This window comes from Sceloporus occidentalis, unplaced genomic scaffold (assembly GCF_023333645.1).
Source record: "Sceloporus occidentalis isolate IW3139 unplaced genomic scaffold, rSceOcc1.0.p SCAF_6, whole genome shotgun sequence".
NCBI classification, from domain to species: Eukaryota; Metazoa; Chordata; class Lepidosauria; order Squamata; family Phrynosomatidae; genus Sceloporus; species Sceloporus occidentalis.
In genome coordinates this window covers 108,390,002-108,416,198 of record NW_028316986.1, presented here as the reverse complement: position 1 = coordinate 108,416,198, position 26,197 = coordinate 108,390,002, and the positions used below count along the sequence as shown (strand labels likewise).

Below are 26,197 nucleotides of genomic sequence, written 5' to 3'. Positions count from 1 at the left end.
AAATCCTGCATTGGGAAAAGTAGCTGCGATGATATATCAGGGCAGTGAGTGACATTCAGCTCATTCTTCCTAGTGCAGCATGATACCGTACCATCATACCATTAATGGAGAGAGCTGAGCATGTCACCATTCACTGCCCTACTCTTCAGCGCCTTGAAAATACCTCTGTTAGAAGGCCCCTGCATGCAGTAGGGTTTTCAATTACAATGTTGTACATTGGGCTTACAACATCCTAATTACCAAACATTGTGCCAGCCATAGTTACCCAGGTGCTAGGCATATCAATACATGTATTGTTTCACTTCAACTGGATTCTTCTTAGTTTAACCACCCTTGAAAACAATGCATCAAATCATCTCTGGCTTCTTAGCATGTTTACAGAAATGATGACATTTCTCTCATACAATAAGATCATTCCTTTCCTTCCCCTAATATTTTTCCAAGCAGTAAGCATTTTTCCATATACTCTCTTCCCAGAAAGAATGAATCTCAAACCTTTCCATCTCACTTCAATATCAGTTTCTTTCTCTCACATACATTTCAATATAACACAAACAATAAGAACACAGTAGAATAGTATTTTTTTTCTTGACAGGTTGTTTCATAATAAAAACCAATTAGAATATTAATTCTTTTTTGCATATCAGACACTTGGGAATACTTACAGTCCTTTTCTCCCTTTAAGATAAGTGGCTTCAAGATGGAGCAATAACTGTATTGAGATATGTGCCAGCCACATTACCTTGATCATATAAGCAGGTTCACAATTCTTGTAGTAGCACCTTTGAGACTAACTGAAAGAAATTGGCAGCATGATCTTTTGTAAACTTCAGTCTACTTCCTAAGAAGATGAGGAAGTAGACTGAAGTCTACAAAAGCTCATGTTGCCAATTCTTTCTTTCAGTTAGGGGCTATCCAGACTGGCCTAAAAGGCTGGCCTGGGGGCAGAGTCAGGCCGCGGTGCTTTGAGAAGCACGCCCAACTCCACAACTCCCCAGGGCACCTTGACGCCACGCACCACTCCAGATGGTATGCAGCATCATGACGCACCTCCATCACTGTGTCCAAATGATGCAGCACTGAAGGGGTGCCATACAGCCATGCTGTTTGCAGCTCCTTTTTGTGTTCTCCAGAGGCCAGATTGGAGCCATGGTGTGAGGTTACTGTGCCCCTGACCTGGCTGAAGAAGGGGTGCTGAATGCCGCCCCTTCAGGGCTGTATGTACAGCCCCTGAATCTCAAAGGGGCTACAAGATCTCTCCATGTGCTGATTCTACAGACTAACATGGTTATATCTTTGAGTTCTTGTAGTTTTCCTTTGTTTTTGATATGTATGTAGGTAAAATTGTAGGTGTTAATTTTTTTTTAAAAGAGCCAGCATGTCATGTTTCCAGCATTTAAAACTTGAGTCCCAGCTGAGCCATGGAACTCACTTGGTGACCGTCAGTCTGTCACTGTCCCTCAGACTGACCTACCTCAAAGGAAAAGTAGGTAGATAAGATAGCCATGTGTTCCCACCTTGAGCTCAGTGGAGAAAAGACAGGAAGCAAATTTAACTAATTAATAAAATAAATAAAAATAAATAAATCTCAGACAGATTGCAAAGAACAAATCAAACAGCTCAGCATGTGCAAGGCATTTTTGGATTTGAGTTGCTCATCAATGGCTCAGTCGCTCGTGTTGACAAACTGGTTTTGAAACTGAGAGGAGCTATTTGTGATTTGGTGGCGGGGGGAGAGTTGCTATTCATGGCAATGCAGTTTGTTAGACTCCCAAGCCTTTGGATGCTCTCCAAATTCCACCGAGTGCTTCCAAACCACTTCTAGTAGTGTATCACTGTAGAATTCTGGACAACAGACACAGCCATAAAACTGAGTGAGGACCAAATGGATATCTTCATCAATAATTAATGTGATATCACTTGTTATATTGGGATAACTCTCCAAATATAAGTCACTGCTTTCTTGAAGTTTTTAAAACAGTATGAAGATAATTATTTTATTTAATTTATATCTTGCCTTCCTCCCACTACAGGGACTCAAGGCAGCTAAAACAGTGTCTTAGCAATACGAACCAAAGTAGATGGCTCTTTCTGTCTATGATGATGCACAGAGTATGACCTCTAAGGTAAGCTATTCAAGGCACCCAAATATCACCATTTATTCAAAGCAGCCCTACCTAACATGGTAGCCATGTAAGTGGGCTACAGCTAACCTTAAAGTCTGTAACATCCAGCATTTAGGTGGTATCATCTAATGTAAATTACAGTAATCTCAAGATCAACAGGAGTGATGCTGGATTTAAGCCCTGCAAGAAATCAATATTTTAGCTCCTAAATCAAATGGGAATCATGATTTTTTCCTCTCAAAGCTGTTTCAACCATGAGAAAAACTAACATTTAAGCCAAAGATCCCTTTCTAACAGATTAATGAGGATGAATTGATATGTTCCAATGGTTTGCTGTAATACTCTGTTTGATACAGCCATTTTCCAAGTCTAGAAATGCAGGCAAAATGAGGGCATCCCCTCCATAAAAATTCTGTTCACCAATGAAATTTTCCTTCAGTCTCCAAATTTTTAAACTTGCAGAGAGTGAGACACTGAAAATCGCTCATATCTAGAACTCTATTTGTTGTATTTGCACTCTGTAGGTAACTTTGTCCCCTTTCTTTGGATGCCTAAACTCTAGTTTTAAGTTACTGCAATGCTAGAAATTTGGGGACTGAAGGATAATTTATGGGAAGGGAGAATTCTTCTTAAGGGGGCACAATGCCCTGGTAATGAAACAGCTGTATGTGTGTGTAGGTAAAATGGCAGATGCATCATTGCTATTACCGATTCAGTTCACTTGTTTCTTTCTTTCTTTTTTTTTAGTGAAAGCTTCAAAACCTATTTGACTGGAGAAATGAGGGTATATCCCATAGGAAATAATGCCTTGATTATTCCACTATCACCTTTCTAAAGACCTATGCTCTGTTTCCACTAAACATACTAGGCCAAGATCCAACAGTGCACCTCCACTGATGAAACTGCTTCCCGCATAAATATTGCAAGGTGATGATCTTCCCTTCCTAATGTAATACCCTGTGCACTCCAAAAAAAGTTCCAAAATATGACTGGGATAGAGGGTAGGGGTAGCATTAATATAGCATTGACATTAATCCACTATTGCCCTACTTTCTACTAGGATGATTGAACTGTTTTGCTCTGCTACATATGTTGCAGCAATTAAAGTGATTGATACACCCTTTGCAGTTGAAGTAATTACACTATTGTCTTTTGTTTTCATGTATAGCTCCTCTGCTATTCTCTGAGAGAAATCTAGTCATCATCTCATGGTGGTATGCAAGAATGAAATTATTGTTAGCCTTCTCCCAAGCTTTACAAGATTGTGCAGCCTCCTGTTCCATGTGTCAGCTTTTGTAAAACACTGCATGTTGAGAAGACCAAATTATGCATCCTAATTATAAAGTAACAAGTGAGTCAAGATTACTTTTTAAAGATGGTTTGCTTGCTGCTCTTTTCTGAGATAAAGCTGCTTGCATAATTCATGATGACAAGGCCTCAATAAACATGAAGAACTCTGCGCAAATGTCATTTTTTTAAAGCACAATACACAAGGCACCACAATTACGGCAAAGCTTTATCTAATAATGATTCATAACTGTCCCCAACCCACCCCCAAAATAATAGGATGAGTAGAAGTCAAGAAAAACCATTCACAATGCATAATCAGGCAAAATGTGCAACCTGCTGGTTCTTAATGCTGAAAAAAAGAAAGCCGAACTAGACGGCTGGGGGTTTTTTGCTAGGAAAAAAAAACAAACCCAAATCCATGGGCTTTTATTTTAAAAGTTGACTTTATGAGAATATTCAGTTTGCTTTTTTAAATGATGCCACCATAATGTCTTTTAGTATTTAATTTTGGGAGTGATGAAGACAATAATCAGTTATTTTTGTAGTAAGCGTTGCAGTTTATAATGTCTGTTAATGTTGCCTTGAATTGTTCTGAAACTGGACTTCAGGTTGTCTTTTAGGTGTATCTAGTACTGATACATGATAGAAATTTGGTAAACGGATGTCATATCGAAATCCTTTCCCCAGGATCACTCTGTCATTCAAAGCATAAAGCTTTTCAGCAATGTCATTCCCAATGAGAATTGAAAAGAGACGCGAAATGAATCGGTGTTTAGCAAAGAGTAAATACAACTTTTTTCTCCTCCAGGCCACGTATCGACAATCTGTTTCTGCTGTGAGAGTTACCTGAAAGAGAAATGGGGGGGGGGGGGGGATGAGAAATCAGATTTTAATCATGCTGATATTTTTATAACCATGATTTATAAAGAAAACCTTTCCTTTGTCCTGCCCTTCTTCCTTTATTTGGTAAAATGTTTCCCAAAGACACAAAAACCAAGAAATTCCCTCCTTTATCCTTGCAGATTTATACTTATAAATTTTAATCACCAACTGTGGCCTGCCTTATTCTAGGGGTTTCTCCAGATGTTGTTGCACAAGACAAAAGTTAAATTACAATTAAACAATCCTTATCACTTTTTAAAATGTCATTAAATTATAACGATACTGAAACAAAACAAAGCAAATATAAATACAACACACCTCAATGGAAATACCTTCTTTAATTGAAAAGTGAGGAGGGTCACTGCCAGGATTTTACAGTGAAACTCAACAGAGGGGAAACCACAGAAGAAAAGGAGGTAGGCTGAAGCAGGTGTACCTGCTTGGATAAAGTGACATGTGATCATGGTAACTAGGAGGCTTTACTAGGTAACTTGGTAACTAGGAAGCTTCATTGAAATGGTGGATTTGGGAAGGGATTTGAAGGAACTAAACAGGTTGTTTCACACCGGTATTCTGAGAGATAATTCTAAGTGCACCAAATAGCAAAGAAGAAAGGGTAGGTTATTCTAACAGAACCACAGATATTTTGAGAGTGGAGGTTGAGACAAAATTATCTGATTTGTGAAGTCAAAAGCTTATTTTGCAAGGGTATCTGGCATTTGAATAAGGCACCTGACTACACTGCAACTCCTCTAGTGCAAACCAGGAAGGACCTAAAGGTGTATGCCCTGTATCCCACCACTTGTTGTTAGCTACCCTCAAGCCATCCTCAACTCATGGCAACCCTGTGGATGAGACAACTCCCTGTCCTCCGCTGCTCTGTTTACATCTTACAGATTCAGGCCTGTGGCCTGATTGAGTCTTCCTCTCTTTCTACTGCCTTCTACCTTTCCTAGCATTATTGTCTTTTCCAATGGATTGTGCTTTCTCATGATGTGGCCAAAGTATGACAATTTAATCATCTTGGCTTTCAGGTAGAGTTCCGGCTTGATCTGTTCAAGGATACATTTGCTTGTCTTTTTGGCTGTCCACAACTTCCTTAGCACTCTTCTCCAGTACCACATTTCAAGTGAGTTGATTTTCTTTTTATCCACTTCCTTCACTGTCCAGCTCTCACATCCATACATGGTGATGAGGAATACAATAGCTTGCAAAATTCTGACTTTAGTGCTCATTTGTATATCTTTATTCTTTAGGAGCACTGACCTTCCCATTCCTAATCTTCTTATTTCTTGACTGGAGTCTCCTTTCTGATAAAGTGCAAGGAGATATTCATCCTTGGCTTTCAAACTTGGCATTATATTAAACTTTAAAGGATGCTTTCCATGTGCTGGTAGTGAGGTAAAGGACATCTGCTTTTCACATGACACTGCAGGCAATCAGAAGAGAATCTATAGTGAATGTGAGGTCAATTAGGAAATATGTAAATTTGCACAACTACCGGATTTGCGTTTCCATTTTGTTTGCGAATTGACTCTCTTCATGTAATGCTAGCCATGTGGAAAGCAAGCCTCAGATGGCAAATCAATAGAACACTTTCCATTTATAATGGATTAGGAATTGGCCTTGTAAGATGGAAGTGGAGAAGTTTTCAAACATTTCTTATAGAGCCTGAGATCTCATCCAAAGACATTTAAGAAAACATCCATATTACAGAATATGAATGACCACACTCACTTTCTTTTCTGCAGATGTGAACAATTGACGGCTTGACTTCTTTGTATTTCCTGCCTCTCTCCAGGGATCCCTAATGCTAGACAAGCAACATCTGCTGACATTGCAAGATAGGATGTTCTATCTATCAACTCTCAGGCTGAGAGTATTGCCTGCTGACACCAGTAATTTCATTAGGACTACGCAAAGATTCCCTCATTTGGTTTAGAACTAGATTGTGTGTCTGGATTGCTTTAGGTCTGATCTGACCCCAAACTTGATTCTGAAATGAGATTTGAAATCTAGACCTACTCACCTGCCTTGGGAATCCAAAAAAGTTGTATACAATTGCCTGTCCTTTCTCACAGACTTGAGATCCACACTGTTCATTATTCACGGAGGGGCAGCCTCCATTATTCTTAATGGGGTGTGCCCCCATGGCACGCACCCTGCACACGCTCGCAGATACATACCCCATTCAAGACTATGGGGCTTGAATATATGTGAGTCTCCGTTTTCACGGGGGAGTTTGTGTCCAGACTGGATCCCCCGTGAAAACAGAGGGCCAACTGTCATTTCTTTTACAAGCATTCATAAAATTTGAAGACAGGATATAACCTTAAGAGAGATCATCCCAGCCAAACTGTAGACAAATGGCTTCAAGAGCTTTTATGCTAAGCACCTTATAATTTGCTTTAAAAACAAACATATAGATTGCTGTCCTGTTCAATATTTATAACATCATAAACCAGACTTGTGATCTTGTAAGCTTTGTGATTCATGTTTACTGACCCATCTTGACCTGATCAAGCATGATCTCCTGTTTCTGGAGTGTGCTGAGATGGGCAGCTAGAGAGACCCCAGGGTCCTCCTCTTGCTGTTTCTCTCAACGTGCTCTGTAACTGGGACAGCACTGCAAACATTACAGAATCATAGAACTGGAAAAGATCACAGGAGCCATACAGTCCAATACCCCACCATGCAGGAATAAAAAAAATAAAAGCATTCCCAATGGATGGACATGCAGCTTTTGCTTAAAAACCTTCAAAGAAGGGGACTCCACCACACCCTGAGTATATCTCCATGTTGAACAGCTCTTACCATCAAGAGGTTCCTCCTAATGTTTAGTTGGAATCTCTTTTCCTGTAGTTTGAATCCACTGATATGTGTCCTAGCCTCTGAAGCAGCAAAAAACAAGCTTGTGCTACCCTCAATATGACATCCCTTTAAATATTTAAATATGGCTATCATGTCACCCTTTAACCTTATCTTGTCCAGGCTAAACATACCCAGCTCCTAAGCCACTCATAGTGCATCGTTTCCAGACCTTTCACCATTTTTGTTGCCCTCCTCTGGACACCTCCAGTTTGTCAACATCCTTCTTGAATTGTGGTGCCCAGAACCGGACACAGTATTCCAGTTGAGGCCTGAGCAAAGCAGAATAGAATGCTACCATTTCCCTTGATTTAGACACTATACACCTATTTATGTAGCCTAGAATTGCACAGGCTTTTCTAACTACTGCATAACACTGCTGACTCATGTTCAATTTGTGGTCCCTTTAACATGCACTGCTGTTAAGCCAGGTGTCCCCCATCCTATATCTATGGTTTTCATTTTTACTGCCCGAGTGTAGTACATTTCTCACTGTTGAAATTCACTTTGTTAGTTTTGGCCCAGCTTTCTAAACTGTTAAAGTCACTTTGAATTCTGATCCTATCCTCTGGTGTATTGGTTACCCCTCCTAATTTGGTGTCATTTCCCAATGTCTTGGTATGCAGTACCTTGGAAACCCTTCAGTTGAGACTCTGCCTGGTTTAAGAGGTAAACTGAGGGGGTATTGCATTGGTAGAGGTAAGTATGACAATAAAACTCAGTGATTGTAACCAATGCAACATTTCTGCCAAACCATTTAGACTCAGTTGAATGCTCAGCCTTGCCAAGTCAAGCTGATCTGGTTCTAGCACAGTCCCTGTAGTATTAGAAGCATCTTTCTTAAGCCCTTACAGCAAGGGAATAGAATTTGTCTTCACAACGCTTTTCTTCAGCGGCTGCAGGAGCACACACTGCTGCAATGGAAGAGATGTTGCTTCAGTTCTGTTTTGGTTCATTAAAAGCAAAAAACAAAAACAAACCAAAGACGATATTACACAGGGCAAAATTGGAAGATTAAAGTGGGGCCAATGTAGGCCCATCCAGGGTTTAGGGACAAATTCGCATCTGCTTTTCACATGACACTGCAGGCAATCAGAAGAGAATCTATAGTGAATGTGAGGTCAATTAGGAAATATGTAAATTTGCACAACTACCGGATTTGCGTTTCCATTTTGTTTGCGAATTGACTCTCTTCATGTAATGCTAGCCGTGTGGAAAGCAAGCCTCAGATGACTTCATTTCCCAGGGTGCCTTGCTGTGCCAAAGAAGGAGAATGCTCTTGTCCCTTAAAGGGATACACACACACACTCCCCTCTTTAGGCTCCCTGGCTGTCTTTCCTCCTGTAATTAAGGGCACAGCTGCTGGGAGAAGGCAGAGGGAGGATGCTTTGGAAGTCCTCCTGGACAGGAGGGAAAAATGGAGGATGTGCCTTGGAAAAGGAAGGCATAGAATCAGGCAGGCTTATGGACCCAGCCTCCTTCTTTCTCTTTCTCTCTTGTGTGTGTCTTTGTGTGTGGTTTTAGGAGTTTGCAAAGGGCAGCTTCATTCTGCCTTTCTCTGAAACACCTTTTTGGGCTTCTGTGGCAAAGAGGATTCCCCCTCCCCCCAGAATCCCCTCCCTTCCTTGGAGCACGCGTGCACACTTGTGGAAATGGCACTTTGGAGCATGCTCAGAGAAGGTATTTCTAAGCAGGCAATGAGGATTTGTTTGTCTCCTTTTGATAGCCAAATTTGCATTGGGCCCACTTTAATGTGCTTTTAACCCCTTGTGCTCTGTGTGTGATAACCAATAGCAAATGGGATTGCTTTTCTGGGATGCCACCACTTTAACCATTTTTGGCATGGAAGCACATAGGACCTACGTGTGATAAGGTCCCAAGAGTCTCTTTTGGGAGGGGCTTCCTGGACAGCCACATTTGCAGGAATTCTCCAGGGGAGTTGTTTTCAGTAAGAAAACTAGACTAATTTTTTTAAGTGTGGGGAGCACAGCTTCAGAGACCACAGCAAATGGCTGAAAAGCCAGTGTGGTGTAGTGGTTTCAGTGCTGGACTAGGACTAGAAGGGTTCAAATCCCCCATGGAAACTGTGATTTTGGGCACATCACACTCTCTCAAGGCAATGGAAAACAATATCTGACTAAATCTTGCCAAGAAAGCCATATAATTGGGTTACCCTATGTCAGAGTTGATTTGATGTCACAGAACAGAAACAGAAGCTGCTGCAGCAGCAACAACAACAATATGGGAGGAGGACATACTTTCTCCACTCCTTCCTTCGAGCATCCTTAAACTATCCTGCAAAACAACTGCCCCACAGAAGAGCCAAATAAATAGCATGAGTTGGGAGGGGATGGAACTATTGTACTGAATGACTGTGAAATAGTAGGTAGGCAGGCCAATAGCAGTGTTTAGTGGGGACAGGTGGTAAAATAAGAGGCAGAAAGGAGGAGCAGGCAATTAAATCAGATAGCCCCTTTCCATGTGGCCACTGTCCTCTTGCTTGCTTCTAAAAGCCCAGAGAACATCTCTTAAGGGTCAGAGTTGAAATACTGCTAAAATATTGATGAGACCAGGAAAGACCAAATGTAATAGAGCTGAATTATTTCAGTGCAAATCAGTATCATGGGTACTGGAATGGCAACAGGGAGGCAGTGGTGTTTGGCAGAGCTAAATAAGCAGGCTGGGTAAGAGGATGAGCAGAGCAGAACACCAGGCAGTGAAATTAGTCTAAAGGCTCATTCCCACTATGATTTAAAAGGATTTCTAGGCTGGCACAGCATAGCCCCTTAATTTTGGAAGCATAGTGCTGTTGCCCCTAAAAGCCCCAATGTTCAGATGCACTGTTCTACATAGGGGTGGGAACTGTGTGGCCCTCTATATGTGATTGGACTGTAACTCCCAGCATTCCTAGTCAACACAGCCAATGGCAAGCAATGCTGGAAGGTGTAGTTCAACAACATTTGCAAGGTCACATGATTCCCACTCCAATCTACTGTAATGATCAAAATTGAAATATTGCACTGAAGCTGATGGGTGGGTACTGGGCAACAACAATAATGAGTACAGGCTGCATAGGCAGGTAGGGCAGCAGGCATCTAAATTAAAGTAAAGAGTAGGCTGGCCCAGCTCCATCAGGGCTAGCCTGAAGAAAGAGGCTCCTCCCTCCTTAACTGTCATCTTCCGGCCTGTGAGGGAGAGAATAGGCTGGCCCAGCTCCATCCGAGCTAGCCTGAAGAAGCCCTCCCTCCGGTCCATCTGCCTTGGTCCAGGCCTCTGAGGAAGAGAAGAATGCTGGACCTGATCCCCTCCCCCCCTCCACCATTCCCTTTTCCTTTTGTGTCGTGTCTTTTAGATTGTAAGCCTGAGGGCAGGGAACCATCTATTATCCCCTCTGTTGTAAGCCACCCGGATTCCCAGTGATTGGGCAGCATATAAATAAATCCTATTATTATTATTAAGATACCCTTTCCCAGTAGGCATAGCCTCCTTATATTGGAAGCACCATGCTGCCCCAAGGTTCAGAGTTGAAATGCTGCACTGAAGACCACATCAAGAATCAACTAGCTATCCAAAGCCACCATCTCACCAAGGTGTTCACCAAGGTGAACATGGCTGGCATTTCAAACCTCCATGTTGTGGCCCCAACCTTTCTCCACTCTATCTTCTACATGGTTGTTTGCCTAAGCCTCTTTCAGGGAGCAAGGGAGAGACTGAAATCTGCTACCAGGGAATCCAGCAACCTTTCCTCCAGCCATGACCCAAACAGGTCTTGAATACCAGTTGCCAGGTTGGATACTGGATGGGTTCTTTTAACTAGGATTCCAGGAGACCAGGTTTCAAATCCTCAGACTTTCAGCCACAGCCATTCCCTGCCAACACAGCTCTCACCTCCCCAGTTCAGGGGTGAAAGGGAAGGGAAGACAGGTACCTTCACCTGACCTCAAAGAGTGTTATGGTACATAATCCTTCTTAATTGGTTTATGCTTAAAGTTATAAGAGCCCTCTCCTATATCCAACCTGGCAACTCTAATATAGGATTACTCCGTTGTTTTGCCTCCTTAAATCCACATATGCAAATAGTAAGAGACAAAGAAGAAGAGGAAAAGTTATTTTAAAAAAATCTTTCTATTTGTAGGATATTTGTAGAATTTAAAAGAGACATTAAGGGTTAAAAAGAGTAAAATTTAAATGCATAGCATGTAGTTTGGCCTCTATACCTGAAATTCTGGAGAGAAAAACTGTTAATTATTCCAGAGTTTTGTAAAATCCCCTTACCTGAAAAATGCCTTCTTCTGTGGGTCTCAGTGAATCCCACTCAGGTGAATCCAGAAACTGAAGTGGGAAAATATAATGCAGAAATTCTCCATCTACTGTCACTCTGATCCTAATAAAAAAGAGCAGTTTCAGTTAAAACAATGTTGAAATAGAAGGAAAGCCATACTAAGGCTAGGGTATCAGTTTCTATTAAAAGAAAAATCCCACAATGGCCTGACCTGGAGAATGCTTATTTTCCACACGGTGATGTTATCTCAACCCGGAGAGCTTATCATTGACGCTGGTCACATACTAGGCATTTTGCAGGATGTCAATAAGAGCAGATATGAAGTGGTGCTATTCAAAGTCCACAGGCTATTGGCTACTGATTTGTGAGTTTTCAGAACTGCTGCTTTTTTAAAAACACTACCTCACTTGGATATGTTACTTTGGGGAAACTCATGCACCATTGTAAATGGCAGACTAAACATTTGAAAACATTCTACTGAAGATCTGTCATGAAACAACTACTTAAGTACCTGTGAAGTGGCCAGGAATTGCTACATATTTAACATTGTTTGCCAGTTACTAAAGATTCTTTCTCATATTGACTAACCTTTTTACATTATGTCTTGGAGTGGTGTGCTGTACATGTTGACATTTTTGTCACTGCTCCATAAACCTTTGCTTTGTTATTGTAAATTCTGTATTTTGGCAGTCATTAACATTGGTTTTTTGCACTGTCCATAGACACCGTTTCCATTTATTTTGCTATCACATTCAATTCAATTTTATTTTATTTTATTTTATTTGGGAGGGGGGGTTAGTTACAGATGAACCTATCATTATTATTTTTTGTTTGCATTTCCAGGAAAAACAGAACAGTTGTAGCCAATGGGCTCAAACATGGGTGTCAGTTCTGCCACACTGGAAATAAAAAAAATTGTTGGTCCCCCACATCAGATAGCTTAAGATACACTGGTTTACAAGGTTTCTGACTTTATATCTAATCATTGTAACAACTGCAGAGATAAGGGATGCTATTTATTCATTTGTTTTTATGCCACCTTTCTCCAGGAGTGGGACCCAAGATGGCACACAAAAAGAATTTGCTGAAACCAAAACAATAACATTTTACACACAATTAAAAACACATTAAAACAATATATTATATAGCGTATAAAATCATGAAAAAGCATACAAAATTATGCATATTTACAGATTCCCTGCAAGCAGATACTTATTACAAACTGCTTGAACAAAAAGGTCTTTGCCAGAAACATTAATTTCAGGAGCAGAGAGAAGACCAGCCTAGTCTCCTGTGGAAAGGAATTCCAGAGGGTGGGGGAAACCACTGAGAAGGCTCTCTCCCACCTGTGACTATGGTGGGACTGAGAGAACGCCTTCTCTTGTAAAGCGTAAGACTCTGGCATATTTGTATTGATATCTCTTTCAGTCCTGCACACTAAGACTGCCATATTATAAAGAACAGATCTTGGTAACTTGTGCTCCTCTAATAGGATTTCAGCTTCCCTAATCCATCACTAATTGTGCTGGCTAGGACCAATAGGACTTGTGCTGGTGGTTGCATGATTCCTAGTCCTGATATAAAACCAGTTATTTACATGAGTAAAAGACACTGACTGACATCCGGTGTTGCGGTTACTGATCCATATTTGTAACTTAGAGTTATAGATTAATTACTGCACCATATTCACTAACACTACATATTCACAATCATAGTACTATTCTCACCACTGTAACCCCCCCCCCCCCCCGGCCAACTTTATCAGCCAGCAGCTGCACTGAGCAATACACATGTTCTGCTGATCAGGGTGCAGCATGATGTTTGCAGCCCATTCATAGCAGTAAGCCAGGTTGCAACAAGGTCTTCCAAAGGGATTCTGCTTCTGAATGTCACAGGGCTGGTACAGATGGGTGCTTTGCACCAGCCCGGGCCTGAAAGTAGAGCTGGGCATCCACACACACCGAGCCCTACTATCAGTGCCCGTGCGCCATGTTGCCGTGTCCCCATTTACATGGGGCATGCCATGATGATGCATGGGTATCAGAACGCCCAAATGACGCTCCTTGCAAGGGGCGTCATGATGGTGCATGAGCACCATAATGGTGTCCCTTCCAAGAAGCTGCTTTTGGAAGCTTCTTTTTGCTCCTGAGAGGGAGCCGTGGCATCTGGTCGCTGCAGCAATGATCTGGGGCAAAAAGGGGTGTCTGCAGGCTGCCTGTCTGTTGAGCCCTGCAGTCTCATTAACTGGCAGGAGGGAGTTTGAAACCTTAGCCTCTTGTGCTAGAAAAGGCAGTAGATCAGATTTCTGTTGCTCAGAGTAGCTGCTGGCTGTTAAGGTAGGTTTGAGGGGCAGGCCAAGATTCATAACTAGGCAATGTAGGATTTCAGCCAGAAACATTAATTTCAGTCTATGTTTTCTTAATAGTTCCTGAATCTTCTCTGTGGTTCTCAGGATGTCCATTTCTGTACATACGGTACAGAATACAGTACTGGTTTATGAGACTGTATATAAGGTACAGAATACAGTACTGGTTTATGAGACTATCTCAGGAACTTCAAGATAAGTTTGATTCATGCAAGCAGCAACAGCCAGATGGACCAGAAAGAGTGAAAGAAAGGTCTCTATAAAGGCAGTCCAGCCTTATGATATGTACTCGAGGCCTTGGTCAAAAGGTTTTCCCATAAAATTTTGAATACGTTAAGTATTTCATGGATGATCTGTGGAATTTGATACCAGAAGACAGCATACTAGAGTCAAAGTTATATGGTAGTATGCTGAATGTTCATATACATATAAATGGTAGACTTGCCTTACCACATCCTAGATAGAAACATAGGAGAAATGATGTCTTCATGAGCTTCTAGCAGCATCTAGTTGACCACTCTTTTAGGGAGTTTCTTGAACTTTGTAGGCCTTGGTAGAGTCAAATGGAAAACCATGTACCAACACTAAATCCCTAGTTTCTCACATACATAGGGTATAATGTGTTTGTGCCATGTTCATTATTTGCTAACACAAATGAGGCTTACTTTGAACTAGAAAAAAAATTGGGGGCTATGTCTTCTTCCCACATGGCCACTACACTCAACTTAAAAAAAAAATCATTGAGATTTCTCAAAACCAAGGTATTAAAGGACACCAATCTGTTTATACAAACTGACACACTCTTGTACTACAGCCATCCATAACTGGGAATCTTTTATATGTTTCGTTATACAGTATGACTTCTGTATCCATGAGACTGAAACCAGCAGTTTCACCTCTATGTATTTTCAAGGTTCTCGAGCAGGATTCTATTGTATCCCTCTGGTAGAAGTTCATAGAATCATAGAATTGTAGAGTTGGAAGAGACCACAAGGGCCATCCAGTCCAACCCCCTGCCATGCAGAAAATCCAAAACAAAGCATCCCCGACAGATGGCCATCCAGCTGTAGTTGACCACAGAGTTGCACTGGAGGACCTAGAAATGCCTAGAAATATGTCTTCCTCCAAAGGACATTCATTTCTATAGGCTTCACTATTATCTGTGGTTTTGTGTTTCCATGCTACTGTATATACTTGTCTGTAAGTAAAAAAAAAAAAAAATTATGCCCAAAAATTTACACCAAAATTCCAGGTTGACTTATTTGTCAGTATGGTAATATGCAGCACTTTCAGATCTTTACATGCAGTGAGGAGAGCAGTTTCTTTCTCTCTTGAGCTGAGCAGAAAGAGTCTTGGGTGACTGCTGTTAAACAAACAGAGTCCCTCTCTAATGAAGGCTAAAAAAGGCTTGAAACACTGAAGCAAAAGGCCTCAATTAGAGTCCCTCTTGTTGCATGTATACACACACACACACACACACACACACTAAAAGAGCCTCCAAGTTTTACCGTTAACTTATCCATGGGCCATGGCAAAATCCACAATTTTGTCCCCAAAATCTGCCCTTGACTGATACATGAGGTCGACTTATAGTTGAGTATATGTGGTAAGTCTGGGAACATATCCCGCATACTGTAACTCCTATCTTCCTCAGATGGTGAGGGAACTAACGTGCTGGCTGATGTATATGGAGGATGCCAGGTTGGGAAGGCTGTCCTAAATTCTGCTTGTCCTTCCCATGGAAGCATGTGTGTGTTAAGCTTACAGACAGCAGACACTACAGCACGAGATACTGCCTCAATCCTGCAGGAGATGGGGTAAAAATAAAATTTCTATTCTATTCTACTAATACAGCAAGTCACAATGGCCAGAGTCCTTCAGGTGTGCTACACTGGTAGTAGCACTTTACCCAAGATTGTACAGTAGTGGTGAAGAAAGTTAGAGTAAACACTTGCAAGTAAACACTTGCTGTTGTGTTTACCCTGGTATAATGCACAAACAAGAGATTGGTCTAAATCTCAGTTTCTGGTTTAAACACAAGGTCAGGTAAAATGCTGAAAGGATGAAGTAAATGAAAAAGGTGTGAAGGGGGCATTTTGTAATTGAGCAATTTAAGGGTGTCAGTTTCTTAATAAAAATGGGGATCATATATATATGCAAGCTTCTTAAGAAACACACTGATTTCTTTCAAAGAATAAATGGGGGTGAGGACTGGAAATGCTGAATATCTTGGGCACAAAACAAACCACATTCTATATTCAGAATCATGCGGGTTATGTAGATGTCTCAACATTTTACATTATACATAAAGAAAAAGAGAAATGCCAAACACAGTCTAATTCTAAGGTCTAGAACCCTCTACCCAAGTTGCTTCCAGTCCCCTGCACATTTTCTACTACTACAAATTCACTAAGATGCATATTTATTGCGAAAAAAGTAAAAGGGGAAAGAAACAAACTGCTGCTTTTAGGAAGATAACAAATACCTTGTAACAAATATCAGAGTTCGTTCTTTTTGCATAAATGTGTAGAATTTAAGCAAAAATTAGAATAGCCTCTTTTTTCTGAAGCTACTAAATCTTTAGTACTAGAAATTTCTTTGCATTCAGGTTTAATGGGTAAAAATTTTGAACCTACACTTACTTAAACAGGAGGAAACAATGTAGGAAGAAAGGAACAGGTTTGGTATTCTTACGTATTTTTCTGGTTTTAAATTTAGAAGTGGGAAGACAGAGTGATACAAACCTTCCTGAAAGAAGCAAAGAGAGTTTATCAACTGGTGTTTTGCCTTGCATGGCATAACAGTGCTCTTTCTCCAGTGTAATAACTTCTTCATCACAGCACACAACAATTTTCCTAAAAACAGTCAGTGATATTCCCAGAGGTTGGAACAGAGCACTGTAAAGCTCCTGGAATTCCTTGTCAAAGGCCACACTTCGGACTTGATAGGTTACATAAATAAACTGTATGGAGCATATCACAAACAGGATGAAATTCCAAAAGAAAATATCAGCTGCACAGACATCCAGCCAGGACCAGACGGATGAGCAGAGAAATCCCAGTCCAAGTAAAAAGTAAACATAGAGCAGGCCAAAAAACCCACTTCCGCCCATATAGCCAATAACAAACAAAATGCTTGCTAGGTGATAGATGGATCCTTCTGTTTCTGACTTCCAGTTTACACAGATCGGATGTGCAAATATCAAACTGTCCCAAATGCTTGTGTTGTCTCCTGTTACTGCAATACTAGATTGATCATCCATCTCTGTGATCTCCAAAACCTTTCTTGTATAAATATGGTTCAGTCAGAAAAGGGTTCTATCATTTTCCAAATGTTGCTTTCACTGTTAGCTCACTACCATAGTGTCATGCATTTTCTGGGTTGAAAAGCTGCAGTGATATAATATTCGTTGATTAAAAAAATTGGTCTTCTCAGAAGTTGATACTTTTCCAGGTCTCTTCTTTCAACTATACATTTTGCTTGGATCCATAACAGTACTGATCTCTCTAGGAGGAATAAAAAAGAGGGAATGTATGAGAACAAAAAGGAGTATTTACACAGCTATTTATATAATTCTCAGGGGTGGGCAATTGTAAGAAGTTAAGGGGCCACACTGTGCCCTAAGCAATCATACCTTCCTCCAACTTAAAAACAAAAAATCCAATTCTTTTGTACCCAAATGCTTGTAATACCCTTAGGGGGCTGGGGGAGGGAGGCCAATTCTGCCATGTTGGTTGAGGGGGGCTGGGCCACTTTATGAAGTCTCTTTTCAACCAAAGTGAGGGGAAGGTTAATTGTTGGGTCTGTTTAGGGCAGCAGTCCCCAAACTGTGAACTTTAAAAGATTTTGGACTTCAGCTCCCAGAAGTCAGCCACGTTGGCCAATAGTCTGGGATTCTGGGAGCTGAAGTCAAAAATCCCTCAAACAGCACAGTTTGGGGACCACTGGTTTAGGGGGAAGAAAGGTCTAAAACATACTGCAGAAATCATCCAGTTTGAGTTCGCTTTAATTGCCCTGGCTCAGTGCTAGGGAATCCTGGGAACTGTAGTTTTATAAGACATTTAGCCATTTCTGTCAGAGTGGTCTGGTGCCACAATAAACCACAATTCCTAAGATTCCCTAGCACAGAGCGAGGGCAGTTAAAGCGTCTCAAACTGGATTATTTCTGCAGTGTGTTTTGGATCAAAGTCATCTCCTGGGTCTGAAATAACTGCAGGAGGAGATGTGGCAAAATTGTTCCTGTGCCCCTTAGGGATTGTTGGTGAGAACTTTTGGCCAGCATTTTTTTTTAAAAAAAATTCAAAACAATTTTGGGGGATGCTCCCAAGATAGCCTTGGGAGCCACATGTGGGTTTGCAATCTGACTTTCCCTGCTCCTGACTTAAAGTATATATTTCCAAGGAACAGAAACACTAGACTTCAGAAAAATAGGTTATTTTTTAAAAAAAATAAAAATGACATTAGTAATATTGTTACTACTAATATTTCTAGAATTCATTCCTGAGCACAATTACAAGGCACATCATGTTGAATAGGAAACTTTCCCAAGGACTGAGCAGGTAGTTTACTCCTTCCATGATTTTGAGATAGGGTATCTCCTTCATTCAATTCAGTGTGTGGGATGCCACTGAAGGATCCAAAACAACTATTCTAGTCTCTTAGGTCCAAGGAGATTTGGGGCTACATCCAAAGCCATCTTAGTAGAAACTTATTCTCATATTTTGTGTCCTTAGCTTCCCATGAAATCCACACCATTGCCCATATAGGCTAATGGGTTCCTCAACAAGCCATATGCAAAGCTGAGGGAGGGAGGGGAAATCAGTTCTGCTGAGACCCCCCACATGTTCCGTGGGCACAACTTGATTTCCTCCTGCCTTGTCTTGCCATTTGCGAAATTCCACCTAGTTTTGGCAGCTGAGACCTTCAAAAGTAGTTTATGGTATGAAGCCCAACATTTCACAGATGAAAACTGGGACATATGTGGCCAAGCAACATCAGAGTATGATCAATATGGCCAAAGCTATACATGAACACAGTAAAGTCTTCACACTTTGCATCTGCTTGAGCCTATTCTCCTTGCCTTTCTCCACTGCTCTGTTAATTGAATGAAAACTACACCTGCATTTTGAACTCAGTTTGCAGCAACTGAAATAGACTGAGGACAAAGAGGGAGGAAAGAGAAATTGGAGCATTTTATAAGCATCTGAAAAAGCGGGATAATTAATTAGGACTGTCCCTGCCAAATTGGGACAGTTGCAGAGTATGGTAATAGGTGAGGATGCCCACTTTAAAGAGAAAGAGAAAGAAAGAGCCAGCCCATCTAATCCCTTGGATAGACCCAAGGTCTCTCTTTGAATTCCAATGCTGTAATTCCAATTAAGCTCTAGTTATATTTTTGTTCTGCTGAATAGATCTCTCTCTCTTTCTCTCTCTCTCTCTGTGTGTATCTCCAAATCAGATACATTGTCCAGGTGTATGCAAAAACATATTGTATCACTTTTGAGATCAACTGAAAGAGGTTTGTAGCCTAAGCTTTCATAGACCAGGGATGTAGCCAAGGGGGGGGGGGTTCTTGGGATCCGGACCCCCCCTTCCGTTAGAAAAATGAATGGTGTGTGCTGCTGCGCTGCTGCACCCAAGCCCCATTATAATGGTGGCACTTAGTCTGGACCCCCCCCCCTTCCTAAAATCCTAGCTACGTCCCTGCATAGACTGAGGCCCCGTCTGCACTGGCCAGGGACAGACCTAAGTATCCTGGTCCCAGAGCTGCCCCAACACTCACCTGTTACAAAGACCCTCTGTTCTGGCATGCGCACTGCAACTGTGGGTCACTTCACTCTGAGCTCAGAATGAAGTACCCAGTAACAAGTATATGGCTGGGCACCTCATTCTGACCTCAGAGCAAGTGACTGGCAGAAATTGCAGTGGTGCTGGGCAGCTTAGTGTCAGAATGGGGAGTAAACAGGAGTGTATTTTAATGCATGTTATGAGAGGTATACCTCTGTTCGGATGCTGAACAGGCAGGTCATTGTCTGGTCTGTTCACACCAGAACTGGCATTTGGGCCATGCATCATCTGGTTTCCCTACCAAGAGGATGCAGGAAGGCCATTTTATTTGGCCCGTGCAGACAGATGCATGGAGTGAAGTGCTTACAGAAAGACATTTATGCCCATGAATGTGCAGATGTGTGTGTGTGAATAGTAACAGAAATGCGAGTAAACTGATGAAGTAGGCTCAACTACAAAAAAATTTCACTGAACTAGTCTTAAAGGTGTTACAATATCTCTTTGCATACAGATCCAAACTAATTTGGCTATGTCTTTGAATAATCTAGATGTGTTTGTAGATTTGACTTCTATTTAACAGTGATCCATTAGGTGGGTCAGTGATTTTTTCTGACACAATTAAAATAGTCTGAGTAACATCCTGAAATACAGTAGACAGATGTGTACCAAGAAAAGGACTTTGCACAGCTCAGTGCTGAATACAATAGCAAAGCATTCTTATGCATCACTCTTTTTCTACAGCAGACTAAGGCCCTAGAAACATAACTCCAGGTACACTTGGGCAATGTGCCTGGGCATCAGCCTATCATGACTGTAATTACTAACCAGGTAATAAATATGCTGCTAGTAAACACTCTGAAGGAATTTTTTTTATTATTGTTTATTTATTTTAATAATTGTGTACCTGCACTTCTGATGCTGCATAACACTGGAGATTATCAGATGGGGATGGGACAGGGTCGTAATTGCTCTCCCATCCTTATCCTGTCTGTGATTGTGATGGCGCAAAAGTCTTTTATAACATAAAGCTGATCCTGTCATTACCCTGTCATTGAAGTGAAATTGCATTAACGCAAACTCCCATTAATACAAAATGCCAGAACAATTCCACTTTAATGACGGTACAATGAAAGAATCAGTGTGACGTCATATGAAAGTCCTTCCTGCAAACAAACAGGAAGGACAGGACAAGGATGTTCTTTTCCCATCTGATAATCTCCACTGAGAACAAAACATTGTTTAAGCCCAGGATGAAATGAAATATTGTCAGTCGCAGACTTAAAAACTGCAGATGATGTACACAATTGTTCCTACAAGTAGTTTTACTATTGCTTACCTTCTAGCAATAGTGTGTAATTCTTCTTCCAAAATACTGTGTGTGTTTTTCTTTCATTGTAAAGCCACAATTTTGATGTTATCTAACAAATGGGCACTTAAATACAACAAGCGCTTTTAAAAAAAAGATTTTTCAGCACTAAAGCAGGATAAGTTTTACAGTTGTCTTTGGGAGTTAGATTAACCTTGGCTCTAAACTGGGTGCAAAAACTTTAAAGCTTTTATTAAATTTAGCTATTTGTACACTGCCGAGAGAGAAAGAGAAAGAGAAATAAATTCAATAAATGATGGCATTTCTAAACCAGAGCACCTGTTAAAAAAGACACATGAAAGTGTGTACTGAAGTTCTTGTACAATAAGGCTGAAAAACTGGTTCAAAGAAATAGAAATCTATTCTGCTAAAGCTAAAATGATTCTGACCCTGTAATCTGCCTTAATGGTACTTCAGAACTGTTTCTAAGCCACTCTGATTTCTTTGGAAGAACAACAGTGCTACTGTCTTTATTTCCAACAATCAAAACAGTAGTATAGAACAAGCAGTGGCACTTTTGATCCTGCAGTAACAAGGATGAAAATTGCCAATAATTGGAATAGTCCTGTGAGATACACAGCTGTAGGCTGGCACGAAATGAGATCGCAAATTGCTCTGACCCACCACAGCTGACTTGTTGGGGTCACACCTATCAAGAAATCCTCCTGCTAGTAATTAGCCAGGGTCTTTGAGAAAGTGATGTCATACTGAGGGAGCTCAAGCTCCATGTGAGCCTCGTTTGTCACCTACATCATTTCCACTTTGGGCTCTCACAGTCAACAATAAAGACCCTTTTAAGCATGGCATAGTGATTTGAGTGTTGACTCTGGAGATCAGGATTCAATTCCCAGATTGGCCATGAAACCTTCTGGGTAACCTTGGGCAAATCATATGCTCTCAGCCTCAGGGTAAGGCGAGGGCAATCCTCCTCTGAACAAATCTTGCCAAGAAAACTGCATGACAGTTTTGCCTTAGGGTCACTATAAGTCAGAAATGACCTGGAAGGCACACAGCAACAACAACAATGAGAAAACGGCTTTCAGTTGAAGTTCACAAGGGAAAGAACCTGGCTTCCCACGCAGCTTCGGAGAGTACAAATGTTTTACTATTGGCTAACTAAACCTGCCTTGGCTAATTAAAGCATCTGGGTGACAAAAGATCAAGATTCAGGGCTGCCTTAGATCCCATCTGATCTTGGAAACTAAGTAGGGTCAGCCCTGGTTAGTACTTGGATGGGAGGCAACCAATGAATACCAAGTGCTGTAGGCTATATTTTAGAGGAAGGAACTGGCAAAGCCACTTCTGAGCATTTGTTGCCTAAGAATACTCTGTGAAATTCATGGGGTCACCATAAATCAAAAGGCAACTTGAAGGTACATACACACAGATGTAAGGGCCCTGCGTTACTCAGGGCACTGTTAGGCTTTGTTTCTTCCTTCTCCACAGCCACAGTTCAGGAAGTTTGGAAGGCAGCTGTCCACACGTTCTGGAATGCATATACTCAGTTAACAGTGTGCGCCAGGCCAAGATTTGAAAATTAATGCATTGACTTGATAATTAATAAGATAAACAGTCTAATTCAATTCCATTTACATTGCTAGGGGGCAGTTAAGTTCATCTTAAATTGCTATTTAAATTTAAGTTAAATGCATGTACTAAAAGCCTCACCAGAATGAAACTGGAAGATACTACTTCGGTTTCCCATCACTATCTTTATGAGCAGGAAATAGCTGCATGATTTTCTCCCCCCCAAAAAACTATTTCTCATCCAACCCACCAAACCCCTCCCTTGCTTTCCCTTTGTCCCTCCCTTAAAATCTACGCTCCCCCCTTACCTCACTGATTCTAGTGTGGATATTAGGTCTGGCATTTCAAAACTCAGTTTTTTGGGACAGATTAGGACCTTTTATATTGTTTCTTGTGTAGAACATACAAGGACTGGTTGCTACAAAGAATAGCCCCTTCCAAGGTGCCCCTACTGCTTGCTGGCTTAAGATCTTTTAGTTTGGAAGTAACTAATTCTTATACTCTGATAATGAACTAAAATAAGTGTTTTAGTTTTTGTGATACAAACATTATTATTCCCCAGTCCTGAGGCACTAAAACAAAAAGCAAGAAGTAATGTGGGCAAAAAATCCAAGAAAATTTTACTTTGCGTAAAAAACCCCCACATACCTGGGAATTGTAGAAGCTATTAATCCTTTTGATGTATTAATAACTTCATGAGCACATTCTGGAATTAAGTTAATGCTAAAATTCCAACCTAAGTCAATTACTTTAGTTCAAAATATAAATTTAATTTGCCACTTTATGTTAGAAAATGTCCAATTCAATTGATAACCTTATTTATTTTAACTAGTTAGTTCCTATTTCTACTTTAAGCACTCCAGGAAGTTGTTGACAGCTGCCTCCCACACTTCCTGGACTGTGCAGCTGTTGAAGAAAGGGCATAATACTAGTCTAAATTCTGCTGTTGTTATGTGCCTTCCACTTGACTTAACCTTACGGTGACCCTATCCAAAGTTTTTCTTGGCAACATTTATTCAAAGGTTTGTTATTGCCTTCTTCTTAGCCTAAGAGAGTATTACTTACCCAAGGTCACCCAGTGGGTTTCCATAGGGAGGGGGGAGTCTCTAGTCTTTTTGAGTCCTAGTCCAATACTCAAACCACTACACTACACTGGCTCTCACTGTGGGGTTATTCAGGTGTTGGTTTTCTTTTAGCATGACTGTCTGAATAATTTCACTGATGCATTCCGGTTTTGCTATTTTTCTTTCCCGGAACTACATCTATGTGAATCTCTGTGAGTTCTGTTGCTCACATGTATCAGCACTTGAATAAAAATTGAGTCGAAGATACAGATGTATTCAAAACACGTTCAAGGCATACAGTTTTATCTTGGTATATCCCAGGTCTATTCGTATCAGTTATTTACATAACTGACAATGTAAATCTTTTAGGAAACCCCCGGGATCAGTTATCCCAGGTTAAGTGGGGTTTTTGGTATCCCCCCAACTTACTTAGGTGCACTTGAAATGCATGTCAATAACAACGATTCAACCCACATTCTACCAGGATTATTTTCACCATCTGAATAACCCCTATGAGTTGAGCATGTCCCTCATTTTCAAACCTAGAATGGAACAGAATGTGCATATCCTGTACAACTCACAAAAAGGAAAGGTATGTAATAACAATGAATAAGGTAATGGTAGCATAACATCTAGAACCCAGTTAATGATAATGAGTTTCCTCTTGAGGTGGTAACTAGAGCTACTTTTTAGAAATTTCACTCCAAACTGTACATGAGACTGAGGGAACAATAGGCACAGTCACTCCTGGTCCCTTCTGGCTCTTTCTGTGTAGTGGGAAAGTCTCTTGGCCCAGACTGGGCTCGGCAGACAGAGTAGCAATGGCATATTCTTTTCCAAAGCTGGTGTTAGCTCTGTAAAACCCACCCAGATTTAGGACGAGAAGAACTGGGAGCAAAGCAAACTGGTTTGGGCTGGCTCTCTCTTTAGCCCCCCAACCCCCGGTCACCCCTAGGAATTATTCCTGGTATCTAACTGCTGGGGGATATGGTTTATTGGCATAGTTTCCTTCAATTATATTTCTAAAGGCAAAGGCAGCCAGTTTTCAACTACTGGCAGTCAGGAATTTTTCTGGTATTATGAGATTTGTTAAGCTGTGGTTGCCTTGCACTGAAATAAACTGAAGGAGCAGCAGCAGAGCTATTCTGATATACTGGTTCTTGTGTTTTTATATTCTATATGGTACTGTTTTACCACATGAAAAAATAGATACAATGGAACATGTTGAAGAGAAAGTAACATTTCAGCTTTCATAGACCTGGTCTACTTTCTCAGATGCATGGCAAATTCATAGTGATATTCCAGACTAACACGTTTATGTCTGGGAAAGTAAAATTAGTGAAAATTATTATAAGTTGATTTGGAAATGGTACCTGACTCCAGTGAGATTACATAATATTAATAAGAATAATTCAAAAAAATGTTGGAGAAGCTGTCAAGAAGTAGGGTCATATATGCATATTGGTGGCAATGTAAATATGTACAAAATTTTGGGGGGAAAGTACTATTAGAATAGAAAATGTTATGAATATAAAAATAGATAGAAGACCAAGTATAGTTTTGTTATTGTTATATCATTCAGAGAAATGGAAAAAAGTAGAAAAAGATTTGGTAACAAGTTTGCTCACAGCAGCGAGATTAATAATAGCAAGGTGTTGGAAAACAAAAATAGATGTAGAAGTGGAGGATTGGTACAAAGAGGTATGGAGATCAGCTATTAATGATAAATTGACATGTAAACTGAAAGTAAAAAAAGGACTATGGAAAAGAAATGACTTTGAGGGGATTTGGAAAGAATTTGTTGAGAAAGTACTGAGAAAAAAAGATGGAAGATTACCTTCAGAAGACGAATTGAAATTTTGGATGGAATATAAGGATGGAAATGGCTCCGGGGAAGGGGGGCACAGAGAGGTATATAAAATAATGTGTTAAAATGTAATAGTATATAATAGAATGTAGGTAGATATTTGTTTATGGAAATATTATAAAAATTAAATTAAAAATAGGAAAGTAAAATTAGTCAGGTAAAGGTTCTGCAAAGTAACCAACCAAAATGGTGACTCAAGTCACTACAGTGGGTTATAAATGAAGAATTTCCACTGTAGTGAGTATTCATCTTCCTTTCAAATGTTGTTGAGTAACTGAGTCCCTTCCTATTTTGCAAAAAATATAGAATAATTATCTGCTAGCCTGTTATGTCTCAGTATATTTCAGAGGAAGGAATTCGCAAAATCACCAAGTATTCTTTGCCTAAAAAACCCCTATGAAATTCACCGGGTGAAGGCACAGGCACAGGCAAAGAAATACACCAAAGAAGTAAAAATTACCATTTGTCAGTGGGACTGTGCCATTTAAAAGATCCCAGAAGTTTTCATGTCAGCATTTTCTGTGTTAAAAAAAAAAGAAAAGCCAACCCTCTTCCAAGCACCGTGTTCCACAGGGAATCAATGGAGCTCATTTTCCAGCAGCCATTGAAGCCAACACTTGCTATATGTGTGCTAAAAGAATTCAGCATTTCAAAAGGGCCATCATAGCAGTGAATAACACAGCAATTCAAAAGGGAATGAAAAACATCAGTACTTCTTAGGTGATATGACTGAATTCACTAGTTTTTCAAAGAGACTGTTCATAGCAGGAGCT

General features: G+C 40.5%; 1 protein-coding gene across 4 annotated transcripts in view; it reads right to left on the bottom strand.

The window, feature by feature from the left end:
- Nucleotides 1-3,364: 3,364 nt before the first annotated feature.
- The window catches only part of POPDC3 (popeye domain cAMP effector 3), a 40,649-nt gene continuing 17,816 nt past the window's right edge, over nt 3,365-26,197 (bottom strand). For 3 of the 4 annotated variants that reach the window (XM_089530670.1, XM_089530672.1, XM_089530673.1), the window contains 3 exons: nt 16,558-17,319; nt 11,442-11,550; nt 3,365-4,262 (listed from right to left, as the gene is read on the bottom strand). In XM_089530670.1, the coding sequence (XP_089386796.1) occupies nt 3,987-4,262; nt 11,442-11,550; nt 16,558-17,075 (903 nt within the window). In that variant the 5' untranslated portion in view covers nt 17,076-17,319 and the 3' untranslated portion in view covers nt 3,365-3,986. Of the gene's footprint in view, nt 4,263-11,441; nt 11,551-16,557; nt 17,320-22,347; nt 22,453-26,197 lie in introns of all 4 variants that reach the window. The other variant, XM_089530671.1, reaches the window with a different exon arrangement.